The sequence below is a fragment of the Eleginops maclovinus genome, chromosome 13 (assembly GCF_036324505.1).
Source record: "Eleginops maclovinus isolate JMC-PN-2008 ecotype Puerto Natales chromosome 13, JC_Emac_rtc_rv5, whole genome shotgun sequence".
NCBI lineage: Eukaryota > Metazoa > Chordata > Actinopteri > Perciformes > Eleginopidae > Eleginops > Eleginops maclovinus.
Window position 1 is genome coordinate 1,425,498 of NC_086361.1, and position 15,643 is coordinate 1,441,140.

The following is a 15,643-nucleotide window of genomic DNA, read 5'->3' on the forward strand; positions in this document are numbered from 1 at the left end:
TGTAGCATTTCTCTCCGAAAGGTGGTCGTACACTTGACTGATGATTTTAAAAAACGTATTGAAAACTCCAAAGTTTAACGTAAGAGATATACAAACACATAAAACAAACAAATGCACATTAGCTTTATCCATATTAGCATAACTTTGGCATACCATTAAACATGTGAACTTCATGTAGTTAACAAAGTTATCATGCACTTCATAAACAAATTAAGACACAAACCACATTTCTATTAGAGTTAACAGCAATCTTGCGCCTCTTCGGGGGGTGCTAAAACGTAAATGTTTAAACTTTATGTAATTCCTAATTAAAACAGGAAGTAAGGCTAGATTAAGATTAGGACATGTATACATTATGCAATACGAGTAACACAAATTATGCTATTTTCTTTTTAGGTTAAAATAACACATATTGGGTTATTAACATTAAGATTGACCTCATGCTCTGGTTATCTTCTCCGTCTTAATGTTGGATCCAACCAATATTATGCGCTGATGATATGAGTGCAAACACAGCCAAAAAGCTTTATTCAATTTGGAAAATTAGGAATCTTACATTGCACCAAGAACACAGTGATGGCAGGGATTAAAAATAAAATATCATTTTTAGGAGAGAACAACAAACACTGTGTTTGTGTAGAGGTGCTTCTCCAAACGTTGTCACAGATTTAATTTGTGTGTTTCAGCCTAATAATAAACAGGGTTTACAGTTACTTCCAACTGCTGTAACTGTGTGTGGCTAGTGGCTCTTGTAGTAAATGTAACTATTTTTGCAATGACGCTCATTTGAAAACAAATAGACTCATTGAGTGCATACCACCTCATTTCAATATTTGCCGATGTACAAGAGCAGCCAGACTTTCCTTGGTTGCAGTCAGGTCTGCAATTCACCCGTTGAGGTGCTTTGAGAATAAAATGTTTTGTCTGTTGCATTGTGGGTTTGATTGATTCAACTAAAGGATAACACTTTTTAGCAGGCTTAACCTCTATGTGTTACACTTTGTTTGCCACAGCCTCATATACAGTAGAGCTGTTTGCATGGCTGTAGAACAGGGGTGTCCAGACTTTTTTCACTGAGGGCCACATACAGAAAAATATACTAAGGTCTGGGCCCCTCACTAGAGGTGAGGTATATTGCCAAGTTAAGTTACACATTAGCAAAATCAATCAAATGTAGGTACATTTTTCTTGATAGTTGGATATGCTTTAAGAAAAAGACAGCTTACATCACAGCTCTCTTTAGGGTTTCATTTATTTAGTTAAAAAAGTGTTGGCAGCTATTCCCTTTAAACAGAAGCTTCAGATTGCTTATAATAACAGGAAATATGAAGGGTATATATTTAGATTTTTGTGCAAATAAATTATTTAAACGTTTTTAGCAACTAAGATTTGTTAGAAAATGTTTTCAACTTTTAATTGACTGAATTTATTTTAAAATGTGGCTTATTAACACATGAATACTCCTTGTAACAAATGTGTGAACATATTTAAGAAGTACAATATAACACAAGCACAAGTTTCAGGTTTGGGCCATATCCCATTATACTATTAGAATTAGTTGAGGGCCAATTCAAAATGGACCGCAGGCCGCATTTGGCCCCCGGGCCGTAATTTGGACATTCCTGCTGTAGATAGAAGTCTGTGTAATGCCGAATAATGGCACATTTTTAAAATTGTGTAGCTTTCCATGAAGTCGGTTTGAACGTGAGCGCTCAGAAGTAACTCATTATGTTTCTATGATGACGATATGCCTGCCTAACATGGTTCACATGTGATGAACAGGTGATGCTGAGTGCTGTGTATTGACAGCTGTTCTGGATCAGCTGCAGGACCTCACCATGCAACACATGTCTCTGAGTTTTTCATCGACTGCTGGAGTGACTGACTCATTGATTTTCATCAAATGATTATGGGCTTGTCAGCATGCATTTATGGCTGAGTGTAAAAGCGAAATCAGGCCTCTGAACACACAGCTCACAGCCAGAGGAAATCCGCTAGCTCTGGCAGAGTGCTGCGTTTTTCATTTGGTCGTTTTTCTGTTGAATTAACCGGTTGCTTAATTTTGGGTTTGCATTTCTGATCTTTTGGTTGTTTGGGAAAGAGAGTTTTGGACAACCTATCCGGGTTCATTAATATCACATAGAGATAAGTATTACCCATGATTCTCATTAACTGACTGTGAGCTAATAGTGAGCTTGTTTTATTTGCTTTGTTCATATGTTATTATATTCAGAATAGGTGGTCGGATTGGACCCTGACTGGCACATCCGTACAACTAAATATATCAAACTGTTCCAGTTAAACTGCCTCCACACTCTTCATCGATGGCTCAAGTCCAGAGCTGTCCAGGATGACAGCTCTATCTCCTTTGCACCTCACAGAAAATCATATCCTGGACGGATTTCTTCCACCTACTCACCTACAAAGCCCTCCACAACCTGTTGGGTGTAACGCGTTACAAAAGTTACAGTAATGTAATTACCTTTTTGCTGTAACGCAGTAATATAACGCATTACTTCTGAAATGATATGGTGTTTTGTTTCTAACAATTCACAAACATCCGACACCAGAGAAACAATTGTGCAGGTAGAATAGTAACTCAGTAAGCCTGTGTACTATTGGTTAAGACGGCTGCAGAAACAGATTCACGTTTGAGAGAACTATATTTTATCATTTAAAGCCATACTTTTGCGGTTATTTTTGGTGAAAGTAACTCAAAGTAACGCAAAAGTAGTGCAAAGCATTACAGTTCAGAGACAGTAATAATGTAATGAAACGTATTACTTTAAAAAGACAGTAATAAGTAACATGTACTGTATTACATTTTGGAAGTAACTTGCCCAACTCTGGCCGCGAGTAAACGGTAGGCTAAACTCCGTTGGACGGGCAGCACTGCAGCAGTCGGTAAATGCCGCTGAAACACATTAATGAACAGTTAACCACAGGACTCTGGAGAAAAGTATAAAGTTGGAGAAGTTGTTCCTCATTTAAATCTGGCTCCGTATGATTAAAAGCAACACGAACCTCGTTGTTATTGTGAGCAGTGTCCTGAGAAAATCAGCGACGTAAAAGATGAAGCAGCTGCACTCGGACACTGGCCGTTGGAAATAATTGGTTTGAACTAGCGCCAAACCAAAAAAGCACCAGCACAGAGCTTATGTGTACCCTGAAGGTCTCTTTATGTCTGCCCTGTGTTTTCATCATGTTTTGCTGCGTTTACCCTTTAAGAGTATTCCTAAAATTGTCAGGTGTCATTGGGTGTCGTGAAAGGCACCTCCAAATAAAATGTGTGGTTGGAGTGATGCCATGTGGCTCAGGGGGTACATGGTGTCTATACATCACAGGGTCAATGGTTTGATCCAAAGTCCCTGCAGTCAATCTGTTCAAGAGTCCTTGGACCAAATGCCTGACCCCAAATTGCCACCATAGGCAGTTCTACAATTTTGTATGTAAGTTACTTTGGATAAAGGCCACATGTAATGTAATGTAAAGTATGACAAGTTAAAGACATGTGTAAAGCTTGTTGTAAGTGTAAAGGATATTTTTGTGAGGCAAGAGCTGTCAGGAACGTGACACTAATTCAAGACTAAAACGCAACGGCTCGAGACAAAGTAGCAAAATCTAAAAAGTCTGAACTTAAAAATGATCCGTAAAGAGGTAAAAACATGGCAAAGGCAAAATGCAAAAACGTAAGACTAAATACACTTGACTCTGGGAAATGACAAAAGGTTCTTGGCTCGAAAACCTTGGTTCTCTTTAATGCAAATGAAACAAGACAAACTGTCACAGGACAAAGGAAGACGAGGACTATATGTACAAGAGGTAAGGGGGCACAGTTTGGCAACAATCACAGACAGGATTACACACAATGGCAGGAAGTAATGAGCTCTAAAACGGGAAGGAAAAGTAAGTACAAAATAAAACAGGAAGTGCATGACGGGACTAGACATGACTAAACAAAATATACTATACTGTATAATATAACATAATCTAAACATGAAACATATTACATAAACCCAGTAGTGTAAAGTAACGTAGATTACAATTTCTGGATGCTTGTACTTTAATTCCATTTCCATTTGATGCTCCTTAGAACTTCTACCCCACTTCAATTCAGAGGTAAATGGAGTACTTTTACTCCTCTACATGTATGTAATCCCTTTAGTTACTTTACAGATCTGGATTAATGATGGTAAATATAATCAGCCCTTAAATCAGACTTTAGTTCACCCGGAGTAAATCCAGCAGCTACCCTGCAGTATACAGAGCCATTCAAACTAGCTGCACCTTTACCAGCTCTGAGAACACTTTAATGATCAATCATTATAAAACATATCAGAGATATTATTCTGAAATGGACCAATCAAACAATGACTGCTTTTACTGTCGCTACTTTAAGTACATTCAGATGAGAGTACTTTCTACTTTCACTGGAGGAACATTTAGAATACTTTTACTGTGACAGAGTATTCCTACACTCTGGTACTTCTACTTTACTCAAGTACAAGATCTGAGTACTTCTACTTTGACTCAAGTACAAGATCTGAGTACTTCTACTTTTACTCAAGTACAAGATCTGAGTACTTCTACTTTTACTCAAGTACAAGATCTGAGTACTTCTACTTTTACTGGAGGAACATTTTGAATACTTTTACTGTGACAGAGTATTCCTACACTCTGGTACTTCTACTTTTACTCAAGTACAAGATCTGAGTACTTCTACTTTTACTCAAGTACAAGATCTGAGTACTTCTACTTTACTCAAGTACAAGGTCTGAGTACTTCTACTTTACTCAAGTAACATTTTGAATACTTTTACTGTGACAGAGTATTCCTACACTCTGGTACTTCTACTTTTACTCAAGTACAAGATCTGAGTACTTCTACTTTTACTCAAGTACAAGATCTGAGTACTTCTAATTTACTCAAGTACAAGATCTGAGTACTTCTACTTTTACTCAAGTACAAGATCTGAGTACTTCTACTTTTACTGGAGGAACATTTTGAATACTTTTACTGTGACAGAGTATTCCTACACTCTGGTACTTCTACTTTTACTCAAGTACAAGATCTGAGTACTTCTACTTTGACTCAAGTACAAGATCTGAGTACTTCTACTTTACTCAAGTACAAGGTCTGAGTACTTCTACTTTACTCAAGTACAAGATCTGAGTACTTCTACTTTTACTCAAGTACAAGATCTGAGTACTTCTAATTTACTCAAGTACAAGATCTGAGTACTTCTACTTTTACTCAAGTACCAGATCTGAGTACTTCTCCCCCCCTAAACATGACATGAGTAAACAAAACCTGGCAAAATGAACAGACATGACGTGATGTTACAACGGCTTAGGCATCCAATTTTGTCTGTCATGATGCATATGACTAATGATTTTGCAAATCATTCCAGACAGCATTTAATCAGCCTCTTTTTTATTTCACCAGCAGGAGGTATTTTCTAACCTCTCATTGGTGGTGTGTTCAGGGTCACTTTGACAATCGAGCACTAAATGACAGCTGCTGAAAAGCCCCTGACTAGCTGTTCACTCTGAGCCAAACAAAAAGTGAAACACTGACACGGTTCCTTTTGCGTCCCAGGTGTTGGAGTGTCCTTGGACACTGTACAGAAGCATGGAGCTGCTTAGCATCTGTGTGCGGTGTACTGTTGTAGGAACTGCTTTGAGGTTCAAGGGGTTTTGCGTCTCCTAGCAACTGCAAAAATGTTCAGATGAAGCCAGTCATTGGGACAGACTGACTTCACTCTATTCATTTCCGCTGCTGGAGAGTGCTGTGTGCTGATACTAATGGAAGACAAGTGCTCCGGTGAATAGATGGAGTGAGAGCCAGGAATGTAAAAGAGTGGGAGTGGAGAGAAGAAAGGGAAAATTAATAAAAATAGAAATGTTCCCACCAAAAAAAGAGAATAATAAAAGGCTTTTTTGTGTTTGACAGCTCAGGACCAGTGTGCCTCATGTTGACGAACACATGCTCTGACAGTGATTGACAGGCCGGCTGGTTGATTAGAAGTCGCTCTTTTGTCTTCTTTGTGAAGTCACATCAAAAACACTAAGTACTCAGAGAAGAGATCAAGGATGAAAGCTATGTGAGTGTGTGTGTGTGTGTGTGTGTGTGTGTGTGTGTGTGTGTGTGTGTGTGTGTGTGTGTGTGTGTGTGTGTGTGTGTGTGTGTGTGTGTGTGTGTGTGTGTGTGTGTGTGTGTGTGTGTGTGTGTCGCTGTGGCTGTGACATTTTTTACAATATTGCAGAATGTTACATGGATTGGTTGAATACTTGATTCTGAGTTGATGGGAAGAAGTCCGGTCAGACATCAGCGCGGAAGAAGACAGAAAAGAAGTAAACACTAAAGGGAACAGCAGAAGAAAACAGACAGGAATGACAAATTAAAGGGAACAGCAGAAGAAGAGATACAGGAAGTCAACTCTAAAGGGAACAGCAGAAGACATACAGGAAGTAAACACTAAAGGGAACAGCAGAAGAAAACAGACAGGAATGACAAATTAAAGGGAACAGCAGAAGAAGAGATACAGGAAGTAAACACTAAAGGGAACAGCAGAAGAAGACAGCCAGGTTGAAAAAGATCCTGACTTGAATCTCTTTCCCTTCTGCACATCATCCCTTAGTGATCCTGTATCTTTAGGTTTGTGAGCTACGTGATTTTTGCATTTTATTTATTTATGTATGACTCTGTACAGCACTTAGGTCTGGAGGTTTTAGTGCATTACAAGAAATATATGTTGTATTTAAGAGTTAGTGTTTTATTTGCTATGGAAAAGCATATTTTGTCATAAACCTCAGGATTCCTAAATAAACCCCAGTTATAACCAGTTGCCAGTAGCCACCAGGTACCATAAATTGGTCCCAGTAAGTAGCCGCCACTAGTAATAACCTACAGTAGTAACAAGTATACCGAGTAGTCCTTACTAGTCAACAGCAGTCAGACTAACATTTAAGAAATGTTTGCCAGAAAAATATTTAATATGAGCAGTTGAGAGTTGATAAATGGTAACAGGACTGTGTCTGTCCAAGCTAGTCCAGTCTTTAAACCCCTGAAGCACTTTTACTTATACAAATTAGCATTCAGACATTCATTAGGAGGCAGAGCCTGCTAAATTCTCAAGGAAACTAAAGTTCACACACCATCGGCCATGCCATTGGGAGGGGTTAAGTATCTTGCCCAAGGACACATCGACCTGTTGACTGCAGGGACTGGTGATCGAATCACCAACCTTTATGATTTGTGAAGGACTGATCTACCTCCTTTGCCACAGCCATAAAGACGTCTTTAAAAAGTATATATCTATGCTGCATCATTTCCTTCCAAAATGCAACTGCTGAAGCAACAAGGTTGAGTCTCATCGAGTGTGTACAGGTCACAGTCAGTGGATGCAAAATGGAGCATCAACCTGAGCATAATAATAAAATGAATGAATTTAATAAATTGTTCACTTTTCCAGCCTTAACAAATCCAGTTGGTAGATTTGTCTTCACATGTCCTCTGTATGAAGTAATTTCCAATTTGTACAGGAACCCCATCACTGGCCCATGATAGAGACATCCATCACCCTGCGTGTGTCGGCACAGGAACATTAGCACACAGGCTTAATGTACTCTTAGATGTATAAATCCGTCCGTGTGTTCTGTGTGCATTGCAGCCGCTATAAATATGGATGCCCTGACCTTTCCATGAAAAGCACAGAGTCCTGCCGGAGGCTCTGATCTCCTATCAATTCTGCCTCTTAAGTGCTCTCTGCTAGGGAGATTGAGATGAAGAGGCTTCAGAATATACACTGTAAGATAGAGCAGAAGCAGCTCAATATATGAAACGTTGACCAGATAACAGTGTTCCATCAGGTAGAAAATAAATCAGCTCCTGGCCCTGCTGCAGCATTTAGTGACCCGGGCGCTCTCACACTCACTGTGGAATACGACTGAAGAAGGAACCGCACCAATGCCACGTGTTTCATACTTGAAGAGAAACTATTATATTTTTGAAAGACATGTTTGATTTTTTCGGGCGTTAACCACAAAAAGAAACAAGAGAACACCTCTAACTAAGATGAAGCACAAACTCTGAAACAGTTCCTTCAACTCTTCAGCTAATAGTCTGAGAAGAGTCAAAACCAACTCGCTATGAGTTAATAATTCAGATGCAGGAGAGTGTCTTGACAACGGATTAGACCAGGGAACAATTCTGTTACTTAAGACATCCAGTTTCACCAAAACAGAAGCCAAACCAGCAGCATAGGTCACATGACCCGGGTATATTGTAGGGGTAACAGCATGGATGTATAATAAGAACTGGATGCAACGTTGGAGTTGTGGGCCTCGTTCATTCCTATGTGAGCTGCTCATTGGCGCATGAAGACAAAACGGCCTGAGATTCTCGAGAGCGAAACGTCACAAATGACCCATCATGCCTGGTTGTCAGGAGCATAGAGCATGCGCAGTTGAGTTTCCCCCTAAGCCCCGCTCCCGATTTCCCGCTCTCGGCTCAGTAGAGTGAATGGAGCGAGAAAATAAATCCGGATTCAGCTTTTAGTGCATTTTACAACTTTAATGTTTTTAATAAGGGCTATACAAGGTTAATATTGAGTAGTTTATTTTTGCTTTAAAAAAGTATATCCTCGGATTTACAGACATCTCTTTCCCAATGTGAATCAATGGGAAAAAGTCTTTCTGGGCCGGGTGATGTCACGGACTGATGCGGAAGTTGTAGTAGCGCCGTTTGGCCAATACGAATATTTTCTTCAAAGTCCGGAGCATTTCCTAGGGTCTTGGGTACAGAGGGATCGCCTGATTTCGGGCGTCCCCACCCTCACCTGTCTTGTACGGGTCATTGGCCGGCCCTCGCCAAAAGGAAAACCCCCAGTGTGACGTAGTGGACACGGCTCAGACTTGTGACGCCCCCTTGATAATTGATATGGATAGAAGCTGCAATGGCTCATCGGTCCACCAAGTAGCGCATTGATGGACGCAGCCACCATGGAGCTCATGAACTAAACAGCTGATTCCTCAGAGGTTGCTGCTTCTGGCACAGACACAGCAGCCTGTTACTTTTATGCGTAAAATAGTGACAAAACATGCCTCTGGTTAATAATGATATAACTTATTTTCTCCATAAAAGCTGGTGGGTTGAAAGCAATACGAGAGGTGAAAAGAATTATACTGTAAAACACAGAAGTAACTGTTGATGCCGGGCATTTAATGCCCGAGACACACATATGTATTTAGCTATGTTTTAAACAAGTTTAAATAAAAGGCTGGAGGGTTTTTGCTCTGCCAGGAACAACACGGGGGATTAATCTCTGATTACTATAGCATAGCCTATCATTTTTTTAAATTCCCACTGTCACGGATAGAATCATATTGTGCATTAAATAAGATAAATGTAATCATTCAAAAAATATATATATTTTATCACTTTATTCATCCCAAACTGGAATGTTGTTTGCTACAGCAGCAAAATGCAAAAAATAATTAGAAATGGAAATAAGAAATATACAAATAAAATAGTGAAATGAAATGAAATATTTAATAAAACAAAATAAATATGGTTTAATCCACGTGTGTTTACAACTACAACAATAATCTGTTTGTTTCACATCCAACGGGATGAAGTGCATGATTTTAATCGTCATCATAACGATCATTTAATGTATCATGTTTGCCGAATTCACACGAAAGCACTAACAAATGCGAATATGTTGTAGTCGACTTCATTAAAACGTTAATAACTTGCCTGAACTCGATAATTCACTAATAGGTTTATTTCTAATGGAGCCTCGTCATCTCAGCACGGCAGACAACCATATATACAGTGTCCATTGTTTACTGTACGACTGTTGAACTATTACTGTTGGTATTTGTTTGTTTAGCGTCGATTTTCAACGTGCAGGGAAGTTGAAAATCGACGGTAGATGACTTGAGATCAGACCGGGTCTCACAGCGTTTTATTCTTACTCAATATCAAGCCACAATTATTGATCTTACTTCTTTATTTTTATTGTAGCCTATAATCTCGGGCATTTTCACCGTCCTTTTTTCCTTCTAATTTGTTATTCTTTTCTAAACCACACACTGATAATTACTCAACAATAAGCCACAATTATCTTTGTTTTTATTTATTTGTTTGCTTGTATAATGTCAGACTTTCTTCCCGTCTGTCAGGACAGAATGTGTTATCAGCTCAGGAACGCGGGAAACTGTATTTACCTGTTTCTTTTCATTTCAAAATAAGAGTTTACTAGACCACTGGGTCGTAAATGAGCATCTTTTCTGTGTTGCTATGGGACTTCCCTGCAAGTTAAAGATCGATGCTAAAGCTTCCCATTGCGTTTAAATGAAACGCCAAGGGATCCTGACATCACGTCAACATAGGACGAGTTGGGAGTGAGAACGTGTTGGATCAGCAGTGCTGTGACTCTCTTTAAGTTTCACACCTAATGGGCCATCGGAAGTGCCAAAGTTCTCCCATCCCCCACTGATCTCCAACAGTAGTTTTAACTGTAGGCTCGGGTTTGCACATTTATGCAGTTGCAGTTCCTGTTCCTTTAATGTTGCATTGCTGTTAATAAACTTCCGTGGACATATCTAGTGTTTAAGGTGAGACACAGCAGGCAAAAACATCGTTTTTCATGCACTGGTCAATTTTGAGATGTTGTGCTATTTTGATTCCATAACATGTTTTCTTTCAGTCTTTTGAAGGAATACGTACAAAATACACATTTAGGTGTTTATTTTACTATAGTTTGTCTATTTGTGTCTGTAGATTTCTCCTAAATTCACCAGAAGTTTGCATTCTAACGCAACATAGCACCACTGGCGCTGTTTGCACCACCCTGGTATCGTTGTAGAGCTCCGTCTCTCCTGCACAATGTCATCGGATCCAAATATGGTCATTTTCTTTGTATCAGCAACCAAATTGAAAGTACAAAGGGGGCTTTAATCCAAAAAACGAAATTTCATTGGCTGGTGTCAATTTCTGTGATTCGTTCAGATGCGTCACGTGGTGTGTGTCACTTCCTGGTTTAGCTTTCCGTGGGACATTTCAATCTCTAAATGGCAAAAGAACAGCGAAAAAACGTTCACAGTGAAGACGACAACAATTGTCACTTGCATGAAGCAAAGTAAAACTAAAAAGAAATGAACCCGAACATGAAATACCTTCACGGAGTGCGTCGATGCGCAAGCTGTCATCCAAACAACAGGAGGGTTTAGAGAGCGCCACACAGCAGTGGCTGATAGCTCATGTAGTGAGGTTGAATGAACTGCTCACTGGGTGGATTCAGTTCAGGTCCTATGCTGTGTTACTCAGTTTTCAGTTGTAATGTGTTTTATAAGTTCTATATTGTTGTTGCCAAGGATTAGATTAGATATTGTGTCTATAAATAGTGTCTTAAAAAACAAAAAATGGAATTTGACAATAAATATCTTTAAAGGTCGTTTTCTCAAAATGAGTTTTTTTCATATTGGGAGCTAGAAATTTCCACTTCAGTAGCACTTACATACACCAAACCTTCCAGTTGTCTTCCTATCAATATTCTAAAGGTTTTTACAGAAGGGTTTATTCATATATCATTCAAAGCCTGAATTATATAACATTTTATACCTAAAAACATGGCAAAATTGGATATTTTACGGCTGTGGACAGTATTTTCCGATTTATAGAGTGATAAAAAGAGATATCAAAAATCCCTTATGTAAAAACTTTAGATTCAAATATGACTACAAAATGAAACAAGAATTTTGAACCTGACTTTATCCAATGTTCAGAATTGTGTTCCTGAAATGTATTAAAATATGTGCATATTTAATTGGATAATGTCTAATTTGCATATTTAAACAAGCTTTTTCAGAAAACTTGTAATACAAAAAAACAATCGTCTTAATGTCAGTGATTAACTGGAGAAGTTTCATGCTGATAAGTTAAAAAAAATACCCTATTCACCTGTAGTGTCTCGACTTAATAGAAGTCAAAAACAATGAACAGGATTTAACTTAGTAATAATAATGAGATATATTTCTTCCGTTTTGGATGTGTACGATTTTTGACTTCAGGGTTTAGAGCACTGATCTATCTCTTCCTCCGCTCTCTGCTGTCAGACCGGACCATTTCCCGTTCTTGGACAGGGGAGAAACTAGTGCCCCCTTGACACATAGACTGATTCTGTGTTTTAGCCATGCCTGATTGGCTTAGTGCTTTCGCGACTGCATTGTTTTTTTCATTCAATGGAGGTGTTGTTTACTGAAGTACTGTATTTCAGCGGTCCAGTCCAGTGGTGTAGTCTGCGTGATACGCTGGTATACGCCGTATACCCACTAGAAAATGCCAGTGATTTCCGTATACCCTCTTAAAACTGAGCGATGATACGTAACAACATCATTTTGTGACTGCGCTTTCACGCTTTCTCCCCTTCTGTGTTAATACTTTTGGACGTCTGGGGCTTCCGTCGCCTGTCCTGTTGCTAAGCAACAGCAACACACTTTGTTCGGCTCTGACAAACCCCGCGTTTCTCTAACGTTATCACAATTTGATCCGTCCACCATTCAAGTTCGCGGAGCGCTAAACAGGAAGCAAACATGAAACGAAAACAGACGACAATATTTCAATGTTTTCCGAAGTTTTCCCCTACTACCACTACAGAAGAAGAGCCAGGTCAGGCGGCTGTCCTAAAGGTGACAGAGAACGAGCCCGGCGCTACCGCAAAGTTACCCGGTAAGTGAAATTAGCATGGTTATCATTAACGTAACTGTAGCAGGGGATAGTTGGTTAGAACTAGCTAACTTGATCAACGTTAGTGTGGTGGATCAATGGAAGAGAAAGGGAGCGAGATACTGTGTGTGTGTGTGTGTGTGTGTGTGTGTGTGTGTGTGTGTGTGTGTGTGTGTGTGTGTGTGTGTGTGTGTGTGTGTGTGTGTGTGTATATGTGCAGTCATAAACAGAACACAATGTTTATATTATCTCCTTGTTTCAGATGATGACACAGATGAGAGCTCCTGGCCAGCCTTGTGGACTGAAAGTCAGGCTAGGGAATTTAAGAACAGGCATCCTTGGTTAGAGTGGAGGGACAGAAAGTTAGGTAAATGTCAGCACACATGCAAAGGAAAGCTGATCCAAACAACAGAAATTCATAAAGTCAATGACTATGCAAATGAGAGTTAATTCATGGTCATGTTAAAAGTGCATTTAAAACATTTGCACCATTTAATTACTATATGTTATTTATCAGTAGTTGTCAAATAATTAGCTATTGAAAAAGTGGAACATTTGTCTCCTTTTATCTGCTTTTCATGCATTTGTTAGCCATGGTGTAAATATTGTAAGCAGTTTATTAAATACTTTTGAGTAAATATTGGCTCTTTTCTGCAGATGTTATTGGTAAAAAAATCTATTATGCTAATTAATCATGGTTTTGTTTATTTCCAGGTTGTGCTCTTTGCAGCGCTACAAAATCAACCGGTGTCCTCACCGAACAACAAGTGTCTATGTCTGAGGAGTGGGTGCACTTTAAGATCCAGTCCTCAGATTCAAGCAGATCAACATCTCTGGCCTTTAGACGGCAAGAGACGTCCAGAGCACACAAAATAGCCCAGGAGCTCACGGAGAAGGGTGGACAGGATTTAGTTGGAAATTTGGTGAGAGCTGTGTCAGAGACTGTGTTTGCAGAGACAGATTCTGTATTCAGAACAGCATACTATCTTGCGAAGATGAACCGACCTTTTACTGACCATGATAGTCTCATTGAGCTTCAGGAAAAAAATGGTGCCAACATGGGCACTAGTCTGCACTCAAGGTACAGTTCCACAAAAATTGTAGAACACATAGCAAAAGAGATGCAGAAAGAAATAGTTCACAGTATTGTGACGTCTTCAAGCAAGTTGTCTGTTCTCATTGACGAGGCTACATCTATCAGCCACAAATCTGCAATGATTGTCAACTTGAAAGCCTCAGTGGATGGAGCTACTCCTGAATTTTTGTTCCTGGAGCTGGTTGAGCTGGAGAGCCAAAGGGCAAAGGATATAGAAGAAGCTCTGCTGAACTGTTTGGACACTGCAGGCTTCACTGAAGAGTGGCTTCAAAAGAACTGGGTCTCATTTGTTTCTGATGGAGCCAGTGTCATGTTAGGCAAGAACTCTGGTGTGGCAACCAGGCTGACAGCAAGGTACCCTAACCTCTTCACATGGCACTGCATGAACCACCGTTTGGAACTGGCTGTATCTGATGCTGTGGATGAGGTTCAGGCAGTCAACCACTTCAAAGTGTTCCTAGAGAAGATCCACAATCTCTACAGTCAGTCCAATAAAAATTCACGAGAGCTTCTGGAAGCAGCACAAGAAGTGGGCTCGCAAGTCCTGAAAATTGGCAGAGTTTTAAGTACGCGATGGGTGGCCAGCAGTTTCCGTTCTGTAAAGGCTGTGTGGACATCATATGAAGCACTCAATAGACACTTTGAAAATGCTGCAGGCGACCAAACAAGAAGCAGCACAGAGAGACAAACTTATAGAGGCCTGGCACGTCGAATGTAAAGCAAGGAATTCCTGTGTGACCTCGGACTCATGTTTGATGCACTGTCTGAACTTGCAAACCTGTCTCAGCAACTCCAGGCCCATTCTGTCATACTCTTGAGAGCAGACCATCTTCTAAAGCGCACCATCAGAGTGCTGGCATCATTCAAAGATACCCAAGGAGAGAAATTAGAGGAGGCACTGACTGCACAAGCTTTGGGACATTTAGGATCTGTTCCCTTGGAGTCAAATGCAAAGCTCACACCAATCAATGCAAAACAATTCCTACAAAGTCTGATCAACAACTTGGAGAAGCGCCTCTCATTTGATGGTGAAATGCTTCATGATCTCAGTGTTCTGGATACAGGCAACTGGCCATCAACCCCTGGCATACGGCATGGTGAGGCACAAGTGAAACGACTCTGCAGGCGGTTCAATCTTGGTGAAGAGCAAGCAGTCAATGGTATGAGAGATTTCCTTGAGCACCCAGACAGTGAGCCTGAAAGCTTAAAGCCACTCATACAATGCATGAAGACCATCCCTTGCAGCACTGCTGAGTGTGAAAGGGGCTTCAGTCTCATGAACAATATATGCACAGACAAGAGATCGACACTGTTGTTGTCAAATATAAGTAATTTGATGATGATCAGCATCAATGGGCCCCCTGTAACACTTTTTGAGCCAAGGAAGTACGTCACAACATGGCTGAGAAGCCATCGCTCTGCCACGCAAGCAAGGAGGCAATGCACACCTCAGATGCCTGAGTACAAACATATCTGGAAAGCTCTGTAGACTACCAGACTGTGTCTAGAAGTGTTCCATCCTTTTTTCAGCGCTTGTGGACTAACACAGTGAACCCAGTATGGACATGTTGAGTGCTTTTTCAACCTTCATTTATTGAGGTGAAGCTTATTTGTTCATTTGTTTCTTGTTTGAAGCTAATTTGTCTTGTAGCACTTCAAGGATGTTTGCTTGTTCATTTAAGCTGTTACAGTACATAGTTTGACAATGATTTATGGAAGATAATAGGGCTGAACAAGTTTGAATAAATATCTAATGCATTGAAAAATGTGTTTAAAATGATTATTGTGTGATATTTGTGCAGATCTATGCGAAAC

General features: G+C 39.9%; 2 protein-coding genes across 3 annotated transcripts in view; both read left to right on the plus strand.

Moving 5' to 3' along the window:
- Positions 1-15,643, plus strand: part of LOC134874670 (glutamate receptor ionotropic, kainate 5-like) — a 290,705-nt gene that overhangs the window by 45,749 nt on the left and 229,313 nt on the right. The gene's annotated exons all lie outside the window — the stretch shown is intronic.
- On the plus strand, positions 12,362-15,565 carry LOC134875122 (E3 SUMO-protein ligase KIAA1586-like). Of its 2 annotated transcripts, XM_063899555.1 has the most exons (3): positions 12,362-12,735; positions 12,995-13,099; positions 13,447-15,565. In XM_063899555.1, exons 1-3 carry the CDS (start codon positions 12,600-12,602, stop codon positions 14,544-14,546), a joined length of 1,341 nt encoding a protein of 446 aa, XP_063755625.1. In that variant the 5' UTR covers positions 12,362-12,599; the 3' UTR covers positions 14,547-15,565. The 2 variants fall into 2 exon arrangements, with proteins under 2 accessions (XP_063755625.1, XP_063755626.1); XM_063899556.1 differs by lacking the exon at positions 12,995-13,099 and having other exon boundaries at positions 12,364-12,735.